The sequence below is a fragment of the Xiphophorus maculatus genome, chromosome 2, assembly GCF_002775205.1.
Source record: "Xiphophorus maculatus strain JP 163 A chromosome 2, X_maculatus-5.0-male, whole genome shotgun sequence".
Lineage (NCBI taxonomy): Eukaryota > Metazoa > Chordata > Actinopteri > Cyprinodontiformes > Poeciliidae > Xiphophorus > Xiphophorus maculatus.
The window spans coordinates 4,719,062-4,737,735 of NC_036444.1; the positions used below are offsets into that span (position 1 = coordinate 4,719,062).

Below are 18,674 nucleotides of genomic sequence, written 5' to 3' on the forward strand. Positions count from 1 at the left end.
GTTGGCTTATGAAAACGTGCTGCTCAGCAAGAGTGCTGCTGATTGGTTAGTTTATAGTCACATGCAGCCTTAGCCAATCAGAGTTTGGCTAAACTCTTAGCCAATCAGGTGGTTCGGGTTCCTGTCCCGCCCATAGACATAATATATTATGTCTATGGTCCCGCCACCTACTGTACATAATCGTGTGACCTCACAGCCTCAGAACGAAAAAGCTTTTAAAGATAAAAGTTAAAAAATAATAATTGCATCAATTGAACAATGATACTGAAAATGTAAAACAATTGACAAAATTCATTAAAATGTAATGTTAAAAATCACATACATACACAATAAGTAAGTAGTGTACATAATGAAAAAATATGTGTTCATATATGAATAAATACTCGTGCACCTGTTTTGTATGTTTAAACCATAATTCTCAAATTAATTTCCAAATTCTTCATTCAATTTAACAGTATTAAAGTCAATTCGTTTAGCTGTGATTCAGCTATGATAAATTATTTAGCTATTCCTCTAAAAGGACCGTCTTTCATTATAAATAGCTGAGACTTTACAGAAAATTTAATAATAAGTAGATGACAAACTCGTCAATATTCTCCTTTTCTATCTTGAGAGGAAACCATTTATTAAAAAATAATATATCTCTTTAAAGAAAATCAGAATCAAATATCTTCTTTCCACTTCCTTAAAAAGTAAAATAAATTAATGTCAAATGTATGTAGGCTATGTTTAACCTTATTAGAACTTTTTGCAAAAGAAAATTAAAATAGATACCAACTCTAGTGTGCTTTGAGTCAACATTTCTATTGCAAGTTAGATGTTTTTGTAAGGATTTTCAAGATTGGATCTTAGAAATATTTTCCACTTCAACGTTTTAATATGATAAAGGGAGGTCTTCTATGAAACGACTGTAGTAACAATTTAATCCTTCTGGCTATTTTCATTCACAAGTGCCATTTTAAAAAAAAAATTCAAGATTTAAAAGTAAAATTACTTTATTTTACGAAGCACTTGATAAACGTTTCTTCGACACAAAAGCGCAGTCTTTATACAAATATTTTAAAAACTCAAATAAGGTTTGAAATTCACTCTTACCATGGTAATATTTTCTGATTATTTCCCCCCCCCCGTTGTTTGTTTTGTATTTTAATAGACTGCTATTATTTAGGTAATTATCTTTTTTGTGGAGAATGCCTAATCGTTAATAAAGATAAAAACAAACAGGAGAAGGTAGCAGCTCCCCCCGCTGGACGAAATGCGTACAGCACCTGGTATTTCCATCCGGGTTCCCGTACAGTGCGTAGTGCGCGCTCCCGCTGAAGGCCCTGTTGTGGCGGGAAAACCGATAGAGTTGAAGCTAGATACGTTGCTTAAGTTTATGTTAGTTTACTTCGTTTTGTTTGCTCATAAACATCAATCTGAGGAGATTATAAAGATCCGTCTAATTTAATTTTATAATTCAGCTCCTTAGTAAACTCTTAACTCGACGTTAGACTATTTTTTGTTGACGCTTAGCATTAGCATTTTTTCGTTAACATTTCGTTGTCCTTTTTTTTTTAGCAGTCAAAGGTTTTCAAAAATGGCAGCAAGAAAACAAATGAAGAAAAAGGTACTAGAAGAGAAAACAGAGAAAAATGTTTATGATTTTCCCGCCGGAGACGATAAAAAGGAGCTCAGCGGCTCAGAGGATGACATCAGGGAAGGTAAGGTAGCTGATTTCTGAAGATGGCGTCTTTTTTCACAGCTCTAAAAATTTACCAGTGCGTAAGATCAAAATGGGAGAAAATTAAACCTTTCAAGCATACGTTTTCACACGTTTTTTAAACCCCTTTTTTGTTCCAAGATGAAACGCCAATTGTGGACAAGCTGTCAAAGAAAAGGCCTGCACCTGATTTTGATGAGGAGGGAACAGCATGTGCCGTGGGGTATATATCTCTTACATTATTCCTCTTCGCATATAAACTTTAGGTATTTAAAAATGATTGGTATCACATTTTATTTCTTTAAAAACAGTGTGAAGTGACAATATCAATAAATGATTGCATAGATTCTCAAGACAGCAAATATTTCATATTATTATTGTCTGAAAAAGAAAAAAAAAAACAAATTAGATTTAGTTCAATAGAGTTTCCAGCATTTATGCTGAATAATTGTACATGCTGAGTGTTTTCACTGGTTCATTTGACTTTCCCCCCTCCTCTTTACTTGTTTAGAAATGAAGTCCAGTCTATGTTGGAGAAATTTGGAGGTAAGTAGTTGGGTTTTTGGTCATTTCTTGTTTACATTGATTAGATACCCTAAACTGGAGGGTTGTCCAGGTATCCGTCTGAGTATTTTGCGTAAAAATACTCAGGTTCATTTTCCTAAATGGGTCACAGAGGACAAACAACTGAGACTGTGTTGTAAAATCCATTTTTTTGCCCTTGTGTTACTTTGTCATGTGTCTTAATCAAGTTTAACTTCTGTTGTAGAATGGAGCTGCAGCTTTGTTAGTGCATTATGGCTTAGATAGAAACACTTTGTGACTGAATAAAAATGCTTCTCTGTCTTTTTCTTTACTTGTAGCTGATATAAGTAAAGTGATGCAGGCCAAGAAGAAACGCCTGGAGTGTCTGACAAAAAACTACATGAAGGGAAGCCAGCACAAGCTGGAGCAGCTGTGGACCAACTACCATGGACAGAGGTTCTTCTTTCTGTAACTTTAAGAAAACTCAGAGAAGAACTGCAGAAGCACCAACTGCTTCTCACCGAGTAGTTCTCCAGACCTGCTGATAGGTCTTTTAAATATGTTCTCTTTTTTTTCTGTTAGATGATCTTACAATGATTTATTAACATTCAGCTCCAGGTTCTGATGTGTCTTTTTTTCCATTTTGGATTCATACTTTGAGATTAGAATAATTATTGACCCAAATAATTCATATATCCGCAATTGTAGGACAAAATATTCATTGGAAACTAACCAGCTGCAAGAAGTTTTACGAAACAACAGCAAAAACCCAAATAAAAACACAAAGGGACTTGTAGAAAGACTGGAGAACTGTTCATAGAGGCTGCAAGAAATAGGAAGAAAAGATGAACTGAATCAGGAATTTACTTTACATCTAAAGTATAAATATGTTAAAGCAGTGAAAACATGAATTTATATTAAAGTTAGAATAGCTGTTGTGCTTTTTTCCAGATCTGTTTGTGTATTCGGGTGCAACTAACGATTATTTTACTAATCAATTATTCTGTTAATTAATCGGATGAAAAATAATGAGCACATTCTGCAGATTTGTCATTAAGCTACTTAAGCTTTTCTCAGATATTAAGAACACATCAAAAGATAAAAATAAACTAGTACATTTTTTCTTAAATAAGCAAATCAATATTTTATTAACTAAAATACAGCAACGTATCATTCCTTTAGTTTATGTTTGATCACTTGTAGCAAAGGATGCATCAGCAACTAAAAAAATACTTCTAACATCAAAATCTGAAAATCTGCTCTGTCTGCTTGACCTAACATCAATACAGTGTAGGGCTGATCTAGTGATTAGGTTATGGATCAATTGATTAATAATTGGATATCAAAAAGAACATGTTTTGTACAGTTTTGGCTTAATTACTGTTCTGAGTATGTTGTTCTTTCTGCAAATTGCCTTTTAAGTCTCTATTCTCCAGTTAACGATTAATCAATTACTAAATTAGTTGATGATTATTTCAATAATCGATTAATCTGATTAATTGTTTCAGCCCTAGTTGGTATTGATGAGTTGATGTGGATCAGGTGACTAGTACTTGCCACTCTGAATTTTTTTTTTTAGAGAATGATCTTTTTGAGTCTTTATGCTCCAATTAACAATTAATTGATCACTAAATTAGTTGATGATTATTTCAATAATTGATTAATCACAATTAATTGTTTCAACCCAACTTTATATGCTCTATTATATTGTGTTTTCTGTAAAGGAAGAAGATGACCCAGCAGTACCATCAGCAGGTTTCTTCTGCGCTGCAGATGTGGGAGGTTGAAGCTCAGCGAACCGAGGAGCAGGAGGAGAAACTCAATGTCAGTTTATCCGCTTCATCTACATTATGCCGCACTACAGACTGCAAAAACACGATGTGACCAGTGTTTGCATTGACTTTTTTCATTGCAAGAAGGATGGTGTGACGGTTGTTTTCTGGTAGTTTTCTTGATTTGTGAGCATTTTGTGTTTACTGACTGCACAGATATTTTAAAAAGTCCCAGATACCATTCACAGCAAGTACCAAAGATGGTTTGATTCAACAAAAACACGATGTTGATGGTTATTCTTTGTCCTTTGTGTTCACAGAATTTGTTTCGGCAGCAGCTGAAAGTCCTGCAGCAGGCCCGAGTCGTTCAGAACCAGAAGCTGAAAGCCGTCAGAGAGCTGTATGAGCAGTTCATGAAGGTGAGCCAATCTATACTTACTGAGTGATTCCTAATTCAATGATGTCATCTTTCTTGCTACATGTGACTGGATTTTAACATTCGCTTGAATTATTACATTAAAAACCCTTTAACTGTGCCGTCTTTTAGAGAGGTCAGCTCAAAAATGGCTAGGACTGCAATTAAGTTATTAAGCAATTGTGACAATTAATCATATAAACATTTGGCATATTTTGCCTTTTTCTGTACAATATTAGAAATGCATTAAAAGACTCAAACAAATAATTCAATAAATTTTTTTGAACAAGCAATTTTGTTGCCTAAAATGCAATAACTCAGCATTTGTTTAGTGAACATTATATTTTTGTAGTGTCTGCAGCTAAAATATACTTATAACATCAAAATGTGAAAAGCTCAGTTCTTTCTGCTTGACTTAACTTCAACGCAGTGTACAGCTGATTTTTTAAAATTATTTTTCAGAATAACCAATCAATAATTGAATAGAAAAAGGTGCTTAATAGGATTTTTCTTTTAACTGAATGAATGAATTTGAACTGTGTACTAAAGTACTTGATGATTACTTCAATAATCACCATAATTTGTTAATTTGGTTGTTTCAGCCTAAAAAAAAAAGTTACACCCAAAATTAATTCAATATATTTCAGGAAGTAGCAGGTAAGTATGGGAATGTGGTGTTGGAGTATTTCACATGGTCCCCAGAAGTCAAAAAAAGACAAAACCAGTCAGAAATAACAACACTTAAATTACTGATATTCAATATATAGCAGGTTGTTGACTTATGGATGGTAGTTTAACACATTGTCATTGTGTGACAGGACTGAACCTGCAGTTGCAGAAAGAAAATATTTATATTTTAGTCATGACATCTTGTTTAAGTGAAACAGTAACCTGAAGTTTTTGCTGATTCCCTCCAGAACATGGAGGACATGGAGAAAAACCACGAGATGTTCCTGCAAGGAACGCAGCAGGAACTGAGGAAGGAGATGGCCACCCTGCAGAAGAAGATTCTCATGGACACGGTGAGATTTAGGCTGCATTCATACCCAGTCTGTTTTAATCAAACTCCAGTTTGTTTGTCTAGAAAGTCCAGTTTGTTTTGTAGAGGTGTGAATACGCAACCAAACTCTGATGCGGTCTATAAAAAGGAATCCCGGTCCGTCTACAAACCTTGATCTCGGTTCAGTTGAAGTGAACTCTGGTGTGGTTTGAATGCCTATGTGAACGCCAAGCAGACCACAAACCGCTCCAAAAGAAGGAATCAGACTACAGCACAGAGCATTCTGGGTAAATATAACCAAAACAAACGCAAGCGTCTAGGGGGAGAAATGCCTCGTGGAGAAATCCTACATTTCTTGAAGAAGGAAACTGCGCTCAGTGTGTTTTTCAGAGGTTTTTGTGTCGTTTCCTTCAGCGGTTCTAGGAGCAGTGCCACCACAAGTGAAGAGGGGAACAGATTTTTCAAAGTAAATGTAACAAATGTTGTAACTTTTGTCCCCAATCAGGTGTGATTAACACACTACAGTTTCATATGCGCAAATATACTGGGCAAAATATTACAACTTCTGGCACCTGACCAGGTGTGACCAGGTCCCAGAACAACTTGGATGCATTTCTAAGTTCCTCAGGATTTCTTGGTTTGGCCTCAGAATCGGCATATTTGATGTCACTCCAACTGGTTTCTGTTGGATTAAGATCCAGGGTTTGGGCTGGTCACTTCTTAACTTTCATCTTGTATGTCTGGAGCCATGGTGGTGATTACTTACCTGCTTGTTTGGGATATCATCAGGTTCAAACTTCAGTTTTAAGGTCATATTCTTTTTCAGCACAAAGCAAAATGGCCGTCTGGTAGACAATGTGTACCAAAAACAATTGTTGTTAGTGTGGACTGTTTTATTTTCCTTTTCGTGTGTGTTGAGGGTTGTAAATCAAATCAGATGCTTTCTCCGTTTGGTTTCTGACGACATATTGTCATGTGTTTCCACAGCAACAGCAGGAGATGGCCACCGTCCGCAAGTCGCTACAGTCCATGCTCTTCTAACCTGCTGTTACCATGGCAACTGTTCCAGCGTTTGAGTTTGTTGTTCCTTAATGCAGCAACATTTCGGTTACTGAACCACATTGATGTTTATTTTAAAAAAATTCAGATTTTTAAAAGATGATGCAGTTTGTTTCAGCCCCTCTCACTCTGCTTTGTTTTTATCGCCAGCAGGTGGCGCTGTGTTTATATCTGAAGTCACTTTGTAAAGATGAGCTCTGTTGAGTGCCTGTTAAATCTAACAATAAAAATTGAATGTTTAAGTGTTTTTGATGCTTTTGTTTTTAATAGCATTTAACTTGTCACCAGAGTAAAAAAATAAATCTATATTTCTAGTTATTTGAGATCCAGAAGTGTCTGAAAAGTCCCTACAGGGAGAGGTTCACTGAGGTCGGCCATTTTGTAAGGAACACCAGTGTCAGTCAGACACAACAGACCAACCTCAGCTTAGTGAACCCACCTGTGTGGAATCATATATGTGCTGTTCAATATTTTATAGCTTTGTCTTTGACATTTTACATTAAAAATTACTTATTTATTGATTTTCTTTACAGTGGAGAAAATGCTAAAATTGACAATTCTTGCAATACTTTCAATTTTGGATAAATGTATCAGGTTATGCCTCTGGATGTGACGGTTTCCCTCCATTCTTCCTGCTAAGTTGTCCCATCTCTGTCAGGTTTCATGGGGTTCCGCTATGAACAGGTCTGGGCTTTGACTAGTCCACTCCGAAACATACACCTTGTAGTCTTTAAACAATTTCTGTGTCACTTAAGCTGGATGCTTCAGGTAATTGTCCTGTTGGAAGTTAAATATTTACTCCAGTCATATTATCTTCTATCTTTAGTATTACCAAAATGAAGTAATAATCATACGGGATTAAAGTCAAATTCAGGTGACAACCATTCCACTCATTGTGAGACTACTGGCACCAGTTGGCTGGACCTTTGTTGAATTAGGTCAATCATTTTAAAAAAGGTGAATATTTTATGCAATTACTTATTGTATGTTAAATATGTCTACCAGTTGTCACTATTTTATAGCAACCAGGCTTCATTTGACATTTAAGATACTTTTGTAATTTCTTTTGCCAAAAAAACAAATTTTATTGATCAAAAGCATATCAGCATGTCATTCCGAATTTAAGCTCCACAATTCTTCAACAAACAAAAGCGCATTCATGTTGTCTGGTGTAAAAAAAAATAATGATAAATTAGATCATTTTGTGTCTCAAACTCCAGTCCTCGAGGGCCGCTGGCCTGCAGTTTTTAGATGTGCCACAGGTACAAAACGCTGGAATGAAATGGCTTAATTACCTCCTCCTTGTGTAGATCAGTTCTCCGAGCCTTAATGACCTAATTATTCTGTTCAGGTGTGGTGCAGCAGAGGCACATCTAAAAGTTGCAGGACTGCGGCCCTCCAGGACTGGAGTTTGAGACCCCTGGAAGCGCTGAAAATAATCAAGGACATTAAATACAAAAAAAGATAATAAATGCAGTTGCTTTTCATACCAAAGGGAATTTTTTGTCTTAAACGTTTGAGAAAAAATAATTGGGTCCTTTGTTTCAGTCTGAATTCGGTGGGATCTTTACTAATAAATAAATCTATAAATTTCTTTCTTTTTTCTTATTTCATATTGAAACCGACAGTCTTTTATTGTGAAGGGGGATTTTTCGGTACTTTCTCCTTAGAGTGCTACCGGAAGTAGCTCACCTTATTTTGAAAAGGACTTTCTGTTGTGAGCTAAGCGGCGGTTCTCTGGCTGTATGTCCGTTAAGAAACCGAAAAGAGGCAGAGATTGAAGGTAAACTCGTTTTTAATCTTATCATGTTTCCCGCTCTAGAGAAGGCAGTGAAGTTTAATTAATCTCTGAAGCTTTAATTGTCTTGTTTGTCTTTAAAACGCTTATTAATTAGCCTGTTGCAGCTAACTGAGCTAGCTATCACTGAAACTACTCTCAATTTAAAATGAATTATTTTCTCTGTTTTTAAAACAAATTTCACTGCAATATTTGAGGTATCAGTACGGCAGGTATTTCGGGTTTTATACTGGTTTAAATCTGGTTGTCTGCTACAGGCGACCTGCTCTTTATCCTCGTCGCCATCCCGTTGATATGAGACTGAACCGCAGGTGATTGGTCAGTTTGGAGACAGGTTTGTGAAACGCGATGGCTGAGAGGTTCCCTGCCAGCCCTGGTTCTTCAGAACCGGACAGTCCCAGAGGTCTGAATCGAGGATGTCTGCTGGACCCCACAGAGGCCCTGTTCAGTGATCTGTCCGTCATTGTTCCAGAAACCCCCAGGTACAGACACACGGTTGTTTTTGTTTCACTATCAAACTGCTGCTCATCTCTGGCTGTAGCTTTAGACCAGAGTCGGTTCGGTTTGTTGATTCTGGGTCACAAATTTTAGTTTAGTTCAGAGTTTTGTCCATTTTGTCAACAGACAGCTGTCACAAAATATAGAAGGTTTACTTTTTTGAGTCTAATCTGTTAAAATTTAAAGATGGCACAGTCTGACAGATGGAATATGGAAAGTAGATGTGGGCGATATAGACTCAGAATTTTATCGCGATATTGTGTGGTACTATTGTGATAATGAAAATGATTTTAAAATGCTATTTATTACTTACTTCTTTTAGGTAACAGTATGTCTGACACAAATATATCTGCCCCAAACACAAATACTGTTCTTTCAAAACAATCCCATTTGAAACTGGGTCCTTCAGGAGACCTTCTATTTTTTATTTTTTTTTTAATAGTGTGATTTTATATTACTGAGCTGCACAAAGTAACTGCATTTAGTCATATTTTAAAATTTACTGATATTTTTCATGGTCTTGTGAAACAAACAGTGGGCGGAGAAAATGCCAAATGTAGCATTTCCAATCAATCTATAAGTGTTTTGTTTCTTAAGGTTGATAACTGAAATTCGTCATAACATCGATTTTTATCATAAGAAACTTTTCACGATAAATGATAACAATAAATGCTCAGACATGAGTTTTCCTCCATGTTGGTCAGTTTTAGACTGCAACTGAAGGCCACAGAAATGTGAAGCTCACAGCTATTTGGTTCTGACTCTTTTTCTTTCAGCCCACAGCTCGGCAAACGGAGGCGACACCGCCGTACCGCGGAGGATCTTTCCAGCCCCGTGAGTCCCGTTCTGGCTGAACATGATGTTTTATCACAATATTTGCAGTGATATTATGATGGTCATGGAAGTGACAAAAAACTATTAATTACATCTTTTTAGGTAACTGTATGGCTAACACCACAAACACAAATACTTCTGTTGAAAAACATTCCTTTTGTAATATGCGTCTTTAGGACACCAGTCATGTAAATAAGTGTGATTTGTATCACTAACCTGCTCACACATTTTCAAATTTATTGGTATTTATAAAAGAAAATGTTGAGAAAATAGAAACACTAACATTCCTAACAATATGGACATTTTGGGGGGACAGGAGGTTATGCATCATAATTAAAAATGATGCATAAAACAATAAATCAAAATTCTTATTATGATAACAAATTTATCATGATAAATGATTTGTATAGCACATTTCAGTAACAAGGCAGTTCAAAGTGCTTTACATCATAAAAACACCAAAAATATAAAATATTTGAAACAATTGAAACTTTACATTTTGCTAAATGCCATCATTACACATCAAAATGTTCATTTATGTTTCATTTATTATGTTTCAAAAGCAACTCTAAGCAGGTGGGCTTTTAGTTTTGATTTAAAGGAACTAAATGTTTCGGCTGTTTTGCAGTTTTCTGGAAGTTTGTTCCAGATTTGTGGTGCATAGAAGCTGAATGCTGCTTCTCCGTGTTTGGTTCTGGTTCTGGTCTTCTAGTTCTGGAAGGTTGCTATGACAACAGCAGATCTTTAATGTGTTGTGGTGCTGAGCCGTTCAGTGATTTATAAACTAACAGCAGTATTTTAAAGTCTATCCTCTGAGCTGCAGGGAGCCAGTGTAGAACTGGGTGATGTCCTTCATCTTCCTGGTTTTAGTCAGAACAGCAGCAGCAGCAGCGTTCTGGATCAGCTGATTAGTTTTTTAAGCAGACCTGTGAAGAAGAATGATAAATGCTCAGTCAGCGTTCTCTCTCTTTGTTTAGGGACCTCAGGTGGCGGCCGGCGGCTCTCCAGGACCAGAGAAGTCCATGGGGGGCGGCAAAGGTTTTTCACATAAATTTAAGCGCCGGCGACTGATCGACCCGAGCGTCGGCTTCGTTCCAGCGTCATCTCTCAGGAGTTTTCCTCCGGGCGGCTGGCTGGAAGCCCCGTCCTCCTCATCCTCCTCGTCTTCGTCGTCTTCCTCCTCCTCCGTCTCCTACCTCACTCCAGAGTCAGTCCTCAGGTCAAAACGTATCGATGCATCAGCTTCAGCGTTTACCCCTGCAGCAGCTTCCTCATCCAGCTCGCTGTCCTTCCTCACCGATGAGGAGAGGCAATGGCTGAACGAAGGACAAGGAGACGCCGCTCTAGGTCAGGACACAGCGGAGCTCAGCGATGGGGCTTAGAAATAAAACCCTCATGTATTCATACCAGATTTTAATCAATTTATTTTTTCCCACTTTCTTTTCTAAAATATATGACAAAAAATATGTTCAAAAATGGCTTATTTTAGTAATCCCTTCTATGAGAAGCATTAAGGAGTTTTAGAGTCTTAAAAAAAAGACAATTTTCTGAAAGAACAAAAATATTCAGAGCAGAAATTAAGCCAAAACTGTACAAAAAATATTTGCATTTAATTGTTCCTACGGCTGGACAATAAATTAGTTTATTGAATTTTTGGATTTTGAAGATTAATTTTTTTGCAAATCTGGATTTTCTTTCCACCAATGCACTCATTTAGTTTCCATAGTTTAGCGTCAAACACGATGGCCGCCCTGTGCTGATATCATTCTGAACTATGGAAACCAAAGGGGCACATTGGTGGAAAAAATCAATAAGATCGATTTGTCTCCCGGTCGTAGATCACAGTTTGGACATTACGTAGCTTCATCTGTCTGTTTGTGCTGCAGACATGGTGGAGCAGATCGTCATCAGCGACGACGAGGAGGCGACGGTTCGCTCGTTACAGATGAAGGAAGACGAGGCGCTGGCGCGGAGCCTGCAGGTGGTACTTACTTCCTGCTGCAGACTCAGCAGCTCACCTGAACAGGTGGAACCAACTTCCTGTTTTGGTTTTGTTTGTTTCAGGCTCAGTTTGACCAAGAGGGGTCGTTCAGCACACATTATTATCACAGCCATCATCATCATCTTCATCATCAGCAGAGCCCCCAAAGGGTGAGGAGAACAATTGATCAAAAATAAAATGCCTGCATATTTAAACCTGATTTATTTATTTAGTGTTGGTTGTAGAGCAGGGGTGTGCAAAGTGCGGCCCGGGGCCGTTTGTGGCAGTTGGACTGATTTTGTGCGGCCTCCGACTGCAGTTCAAAGATGATGCACTTATAGTTGACGCGGATGGAGACTTTTTTTATTGGTAATTAACGTTTTTTATTGGTCGTATTTAACAATGGAAAATGTTAAATACGTCATCAAGTATTGGTATTTTGATAACCAACATTTTATAATAAGTGGAATAGAGTCTATCCGGAGACTTTGTCAACTTTGTAGCGTCCAGATCAGCTTTTATTTATGTTATTAAACTTTACTAAATGTTGCGAGTGTTTTGAAAGGAAGTGACACAAATCCTGTTCTTATAACTGAAAATAAAAATTTGTCCATCCGACTTCAAAAAAATTTGGAAACTAGATGTTTCTTTCAATACAGCAAATGTGCAAAAAAAATGTACCACATACGTGGTAAAACAGAAAATCTTTAATTTCAGAGTCAGAGTTTCCCCCAGTGTATTATAAGCCTGGCAGGCAATTAGGCTTTTTGTGCCCCCTGCCAGGCTTAGTGTTGTTTATTTACTTTAAATACAGTACAGACCAAAGGTTTGGACACACCTTCTCATTGAATTCAATGAGAAGGTGTGTCCAAACTTTTGGTCTGTATTGAGTACAAACCAAAAGTTTGGACACACAGTTGTGTCCAAACTTTTGGTCTGTACTGTATTTCTTTATACACCACTAACAGTGACAGCAAAGATGGATTAAGCTGGGTTTATATATAACAAGACATCTGTAATCTTTAGCAGACAATTATCTATTTAAAAATCTGATGGCTTGTGATTATACAAACATAATTTATAGAAAAACTAGTTTTGTTTAGGTCAGTGCTGTATTTCCTTTGCTGTTTGTTTTATTTCCATAATTGTTATCTTTTAACATGTTTCAACAGAAATGGTTTTAACCTGAAATATATTCTGCTTATCAATGCAGTGATGACCAAAGTGGATCGCTAGTCGAGTTTATCTTTACAGGCAAAATATCAGTGAATATTAATGTGACAAGTTTCATATTTACTGAACTGTTACTTTTGGTCCAGTTGTATCTTTGACACTCAGCTCCTGCTGTTTGGTTTAACCCGGTTCTGGTTCTGGTGTTGACGGTGCTTCTCTCTGTGTGCAGTGTTTATCCTATATGCAGCCCAGCTGGATGTCTCAGGTGTTGGCCGCCGTCTCTCCTCTAGTTGGATTTGAAGATGGTATGATCAGAAAGTTGTTGGACTAATTTCCGCTTTATTTACATCATTAGCTGCGTTTCCATTACAAATGAGCGCAAGATTTTGTTGATATTCCGCTAAAGTAAAAAAAAAAAAACACCACAATTTTGCTACTGCTTTGTTTCCATTTAATTAGAAATGCAATAAAATAACATGTTAATAAGCTTGTTTACACAATAAGTCATTAACAAACATGCAAGGTTTGCATCTTAAATGCTAAATGTGTGTTTTTTGTACAGTTTTGTCTTAATTACAGCTCTGAGTGTGTTATTTCAGTAATGATCTATTTTAGAGTCTGTACACTTGAATGAACAATTAAGTACTACATTAGTTGATTATTTCAATAATTGATTAATTTGATAAATCGTTTCAGGACACTGAAACGTTTTGAAAGTAATCATATTACACGTCATAGAGATGATATAAACTAGCATTTGATTTGTTTATTTTTTAACCAATGCACCTGGTGTGTTTCCATAGATCTGATTGGTCAGCACAGGCGGCGTGGGCGGGGCCGAAGGAGGAGCCGGTTACCCAACTACGCAGAAGATCTTCAGGGGAACGACTACGAGGTGAGAAAACGACCCGAACCCAACATCGTCTCCAAACCTCAGACGGCGTTTTTTTGTCTTTCTGTAAAGTTCCAGAAGGTTTCCCCCAGAGCAGGGAGCCATGGAAACTAGAGGTGTGCCGATCGATCGGCTGATTTCCTTGAAAAATTTATAATCGGTGATCACCGATCACGGTCTCTTGTTGCCGATCACCAAAACGAATCACATTTATCTCACTTTGCAGCCACAGCTAATCTCTTCTTTCCTTCACACTGCTGAAGCGCGCAGCAACAAATCCTGTCGTGTGGAACAAAATTACCTCAGTCTGAGGGTAATTTTCGTTAAAATGCATCAACAAAACAAATCTAATGTGACATTTAAAAAAAAAACAAGCACTTGACGGAGTTTGGCTGCGTCGAGGCTTAATGCAGGAACAAAAGAACATCCGGAGCAGCCAGATAGCAGGTAAAGCAACGCACCACTACCAACACTCACCTGGATTAGCATCACAATCAGAAAGCTAAAAAAAATGACCCGAAAAATAATTAAAGTCTCCGAGCGGTTGTGCTCTCGCTCTTGGACCACTGCTATGCGCTACTAGTAGTAATGTTTCAAATCAGCCTCATGAATGATCGGAATCGGCAGCAAAAAACCTGATCGGAGCATCCCTAATGGAAACGCCTGGTTTCCGTGGTAACCGGAGTAAGCGGTCTCAGTCTGGATTCCTTTCTTTTCCTCTCAGGCTCTCCTGGAGTTCGAAGAGCGGCAGGGCGCCGTTGTGTCAAAGAAAATGAGTCGCAGGGAAATCCAGAGGTTTCCAACCAAAACCTTCTGCTCTGCGACCAACAGCGGGAACACCCAGTGAGTCCAGAACCCGGTCTGGGCCGACTCGACCCGATCTCAACCGGAAGATTTGACCCGCCTCTCTGTTTGACCCGTCCGCAGGTGCCAGATATGTTTCTGCGAATATGCTGACAAGGAGAAGCTGAGGATGCTGCCCTGTTTCCATGACTACCACGTCCAATGCATCGACAGGTGGTTAAAGGTACAGGCACAGAGAAAACCAACATCCAAGTTTTTATTGTCAAGTTGCTAAATTATCTCCAAACTCTTAAAATATATGATGTGTAACGGTTATTTTAGTAATCAATTATTTTATCGACTGTAATGACGATTAATCGCACATTCTCCAGGGTTTTCATTTAAACACTTGAGCCTTTTTTTATACAATATTATAAATGCATTAGAAAGTGTGAATAAACAATTCGGTTTCGTTTAGTGTAAAGCAAAACATTTTATTGCCCAAAATGCAATAATATATTATTCTGTTGATCAATTGCAGCTAAAAAAAAATGCTTCTAACATAAACATATGGAAAGCTCAACCATTTCTGCTCAAGTTGGTATCAATTAACTGATTAATTGATGCCAATTGATCATTTATTGGCATCAGTTAATGATTGATGATATATAATAATTGGATTATATTAAATAATTGAAGATTGATTGATTTATTTTACAGAATTTGAACCAGGTGAAGCTGGAAGAGTTCTTTGTAAAACATATTTACAGACGGAAGATTTTTCATCTTAAATGCAAAATGTGTATCTTTTTATACAGTTTCGGTTTAATTACTTGTCTGAAGATCTTGTTCTTCCAGCAAATGTCCTTCTTTTGAGTCTGTGTATTCCAGTTAACAACCAGTCCCTATGTTAGTAAACATTATTTAAATAATCGATAATCATGATTAATCGTTTCAGCCTTATTGATGTTTTCCATTTCCGGTAAAGCCGTTAATCACTACATTTCCCCACCAAACCAAATTATTCATACAGTAAACTTGCAAAATCATTTCAATTTTGGATCAACAAAGAAAATAAAAATAAAACTGATTTTTTTTTTTTTCTTTGGTCCGACTCGACAGATTTTTCCCACGCAACCAAAAGTTTGGACAGCGCTTTAGATCAAGGATGTCAAACTCCTTTTTGTTTTGGGCCATGTCAAAATTCTGAATGTTCTTAAAGGGCCAGTTGTGCCAGAATATATTGATTAAATCAATCAAACTGTTAAAATATCAATAAACAGCCGTTCCTCCAGAATTTTGTGATTGTTTTAGTGTTTTTTTGCAATCAAAATTGCAAAGAATTTTGTGGTACAAATTTAGAAATGTTTGATTTATGATGTTAAATGTGTCTGTAAATGTCTGTAATTGATACTCACTGTATCAATTAGACTAAAGCTTGGCATCAAGCTATATAGTCTTGAGTTGAAGCAGCAGTCACTTGCACTCAATGATTTTGACCAATTTTGCAAAAAATGTCAGTACAATCAGAGAAAATGTGGAGATTTGTTGGTTTTGTGTGAATTTTGCAGATTTATGAAAAACTGGATGAACTTATTGATGTAATCTGGAGTCTAGAGGGCCACATAAAAAGCTACGGTGGGCCAGATTTGGCCCCTGGGCCTTGAGTTTTGACACGTGCTTTAGATAAACCCTGCTGATTTTCTGACAGAGTGAGATGTCTGTCTGTGATGAACATCTCTGTATTAACCTGCCTGTTTCCTCCTGATAGGACAACACCACCTGTCCGATCTGCAGGGCCAACCTGGCTGATGAAGTCTCTCTAGCGCCCCCTACGCTGTGACCAGAAACTCCTCCCCGTTTTCTAAAGAATAACAGATCAACTTGATTATTTTTCGACTTTCATTCCCATTGTGTGTTTTGTTCTTTTATATTAAACTCTGCAGGGTCAGTTGTAGCTGCTGCTGTTTGATCTGTTCTTCAATAAAAATGTTTCTATTTTCTTTATTTTCTATGTGAGTCTTTGCAGAGCGTCTTCACTCCTCGTAGTAACGCTTCTTCATCGCCCGGTACTTCCTCAGGTAGTAGAGCGCCTCCAGCTCCTGCGCCACATACTCCCCCCGGGCGATCATGGCCTTGATCTGCTCCGGGTCCTGGACCGACTTGTTCTTAGTAAACGCCGCTCTCAGACGGGCCCTGAAGTAGTCGCTGCCTTTCGGGTATTCCCGGCCGAGGTAGAGGAGCTGAGGAGGAAGATTGGTGAATTAAATTTAAAGGGGACCCATCACGCAAAATTCATATTTTGCATGTTTTTGTACTTCCATTCTGGTCTCAACTACTTCTAAAAACACCCAGCTGTTTTTGGCAATAAGTTAATTTTTTTGACATCTGGAAATTGAGCCATTAAAAAAAAAAAAAATCTAGCAAAACTCTGCTCGGTACCTAGCAACCCCAGCTTAGTTCCAGCATGTTTGGTCAGCTGGTTTTACCGCTGTATGCACTGTACAATGGCTGCTGGAAAAGATGAGTGCTTTGTTGCTGACTTACCATCCACAAACTACTTGCTAAATTCTTGTTGGTTGTGCAGGAGGCTCTATTTCTGCTTTTCAAAGATATACGGCTGTATAACTGTTTATCTGTTTTCAGCCATTTTCACATGTCTGTGTAAAACGCTTAGTTAGCCGTGTAACCAGCAGCAACTTATTTGGATTTAAATTTACAAGAGCTCTAAACCAGCTCAAAATAATCAGACTAACGAGACCTAACATGTTCAAAGTAGCATATCAGGTCACCTGTAAACTGCTTTCATCTTTGTGTTGTCTCAGGTTGTTTTTATTAGAACTAGAATAAGAGGTCATATGGTTGATGATCATGAGAAAACAGTTAAAGTGCAACAGAACCGACACATTTGGACCTCTGATTCACTCCGAGCTTATTTGATGTCCTAACATGTTCACAGATGTGACTCTAAACTCCCCATTTATCAGAGGAATAGAATCACAGGAACTCATTGGATGTTCTGCTTCTGCACCTTAGTGACTTCACTGATAATCTGTCAACTGGTTGGTTAATAATGAGGAACTGAAAACCCACGTTCTTGTAGAGCCGAACCACCTCAGGCCGCAGAGGGTTTGCCATCATCCAAAGAGCTGCGAAACAAAACAGCTTGAATATATCTGAAGCTTCTGTTGACGAACAGCTGAAATGGACCAGAAAATAAGTCAAGATTTTTGCATTTCTACACTTTTTCTCTGCATAGTAGTGAGACAGAATTCGGTTCGCTCGGATTACATGTAAAAGGATATTTTTGTACTACAGTGGAGGTTAAACAGCTCTTCGAGCAGGAAGTTCACAGTTGGTTCAGTTGGACTCAGGATAGTTACAAAATGACGACAAACTCCCCTCTGTCCAGTTAAAACCAGCAGCTTCTCACCTGTCCAGGTGATCTCCGGACTCTCCGGTGAACCGAAGGGGAAACCTGGAAAATGGTTCGGTTCGGTTTGCAACAGTTTGTGTGGAAAATAAATTTGGAGCGAACCGCGCAGACAGACTGATTTAAAGTTCAAACGTTTTTCTGTAAACCTGAACCTTGAAAACGAGCTGAATCTGTAACTCGGAGTAAACAACCAACCAAAGAGTAGCGAACATCAAGATGGCAACCTCCTGAAACGGACACAAAAAGGCCGACGACGATAAAACTGGTACAGACAGTTTAAATCAAAGAGCCGCGAAGGTTGGATGGTGATCTTCCAAACACTGACAAAACGTCTAAAAATCTAAATATGGCGAACGTGAAGCTGATAAAGCGTAATAAGGGTAACTAATTACATTACCTTCTTCGAGTAGTTTTAGTAGTTATACCATACGTTTTAATTTTTCTTGAGTAGTGTTTAAAAGTATGTAGTGCTGGGACTCAATTACATTTTTTAACCGAAATTAATCGCATGAAAATCCAGACGTTCGGGACAATGAATGGTAATCCTCCAAACTCTGACCAAAACCGAAATTGAATTGAAATAAAAGCGTTAAATGTACACTTCTGATTCTGAATATTAATAAGCACATATCAGATTCTCATTATTGTGGCATTTAACAAATACAAATAACATTGGTAATTCTAACTGACCTAAAACAAGAGAAGTTTGCTTTAATTTAACTTCAGAGAGGAAAAACAGTTGGAAGTCTTGATTCGGTGTATGTAAACTCCTAGTTTTAGTTCATTACAAGTGATATATGACTCTC

The 18,674-nt window shown here is 37.6% G+C and overlaps 2 protein-coding genes and 1 pseudogene across 3 annotated transcripts; 2 read left to right on the plus strand and 1 right to left on the minus strand.

Annotated features, from left to right (window-relative positions):
• The first annotated feature begins 1,516 nt into the window (after window positions 1-1,516).
• Window positions 1,517-6,720, plus strand: sycp3 (synaptonemal complex protein 3). Its single transcript, XM_005795809.3, has 8 exons — window positions 1,517-1,703; window positions 1,844-1,925; window positions 2,214-2,248; window positions 2,566-2,683; window positions 3,952-4,051; window positions 4,320-4,418; window positions 5,332-5,436; window positions 6,402-6,720. Exons 1-8 carry the CDS (start codon window positions 1,580-1,582, stop codon window positions 6,453-6,455), a joined length of 717 nt encoding a protein of 238 aa, XP_005795866.1. The 5' UTR covers window positions 1,517-1,579; the 3' UTR covers window positions 6,456-6,720.
• Window positions 6,721-8,154: 1,434 nt separating this feature from the next.
• Window positions 8,155-16,434, plus strand: LOC106699857 (annotated as a pseudogene).
• On the minus strand, window positions 16,419-18,550 carry LOC102234751 (electron transfer flavoprotein regulatory factor 1-like). Of its 2 annotated transcripts, none has more exons than XM_023349806.1 (3): window positions 17,866-18,550; window positions 17,526-17,631; window positions 16,419-16,675 (listed from the first exon to the last, which is right to left on the minus strand). In XM_023349806.1, the coding sequence occupies exons 2-3, from the start codon at window positions 17,571-17,573 to the stop codon at window positions 16,469-16,471; spliced, it is 255 nt and encodes an 84-aa protein (XP_023205574.1). In that variant the 5' UTR covers window positions 17,574-17,631; window positions 17,866-18,550; the 3' UTR covers window positions 16,419-16,468. The 2 variants fall into 2 exon arrangements, with proteins under 2 accessions (XP_023205574.1, XP_005795867.1); XM_005795810.2 differs by having other exon boundaries at window positions 17,526-17,581; window positions 17,866-18,541.
• Window positions 18,551-18,674: the final 124 nt, after the last annotated feature.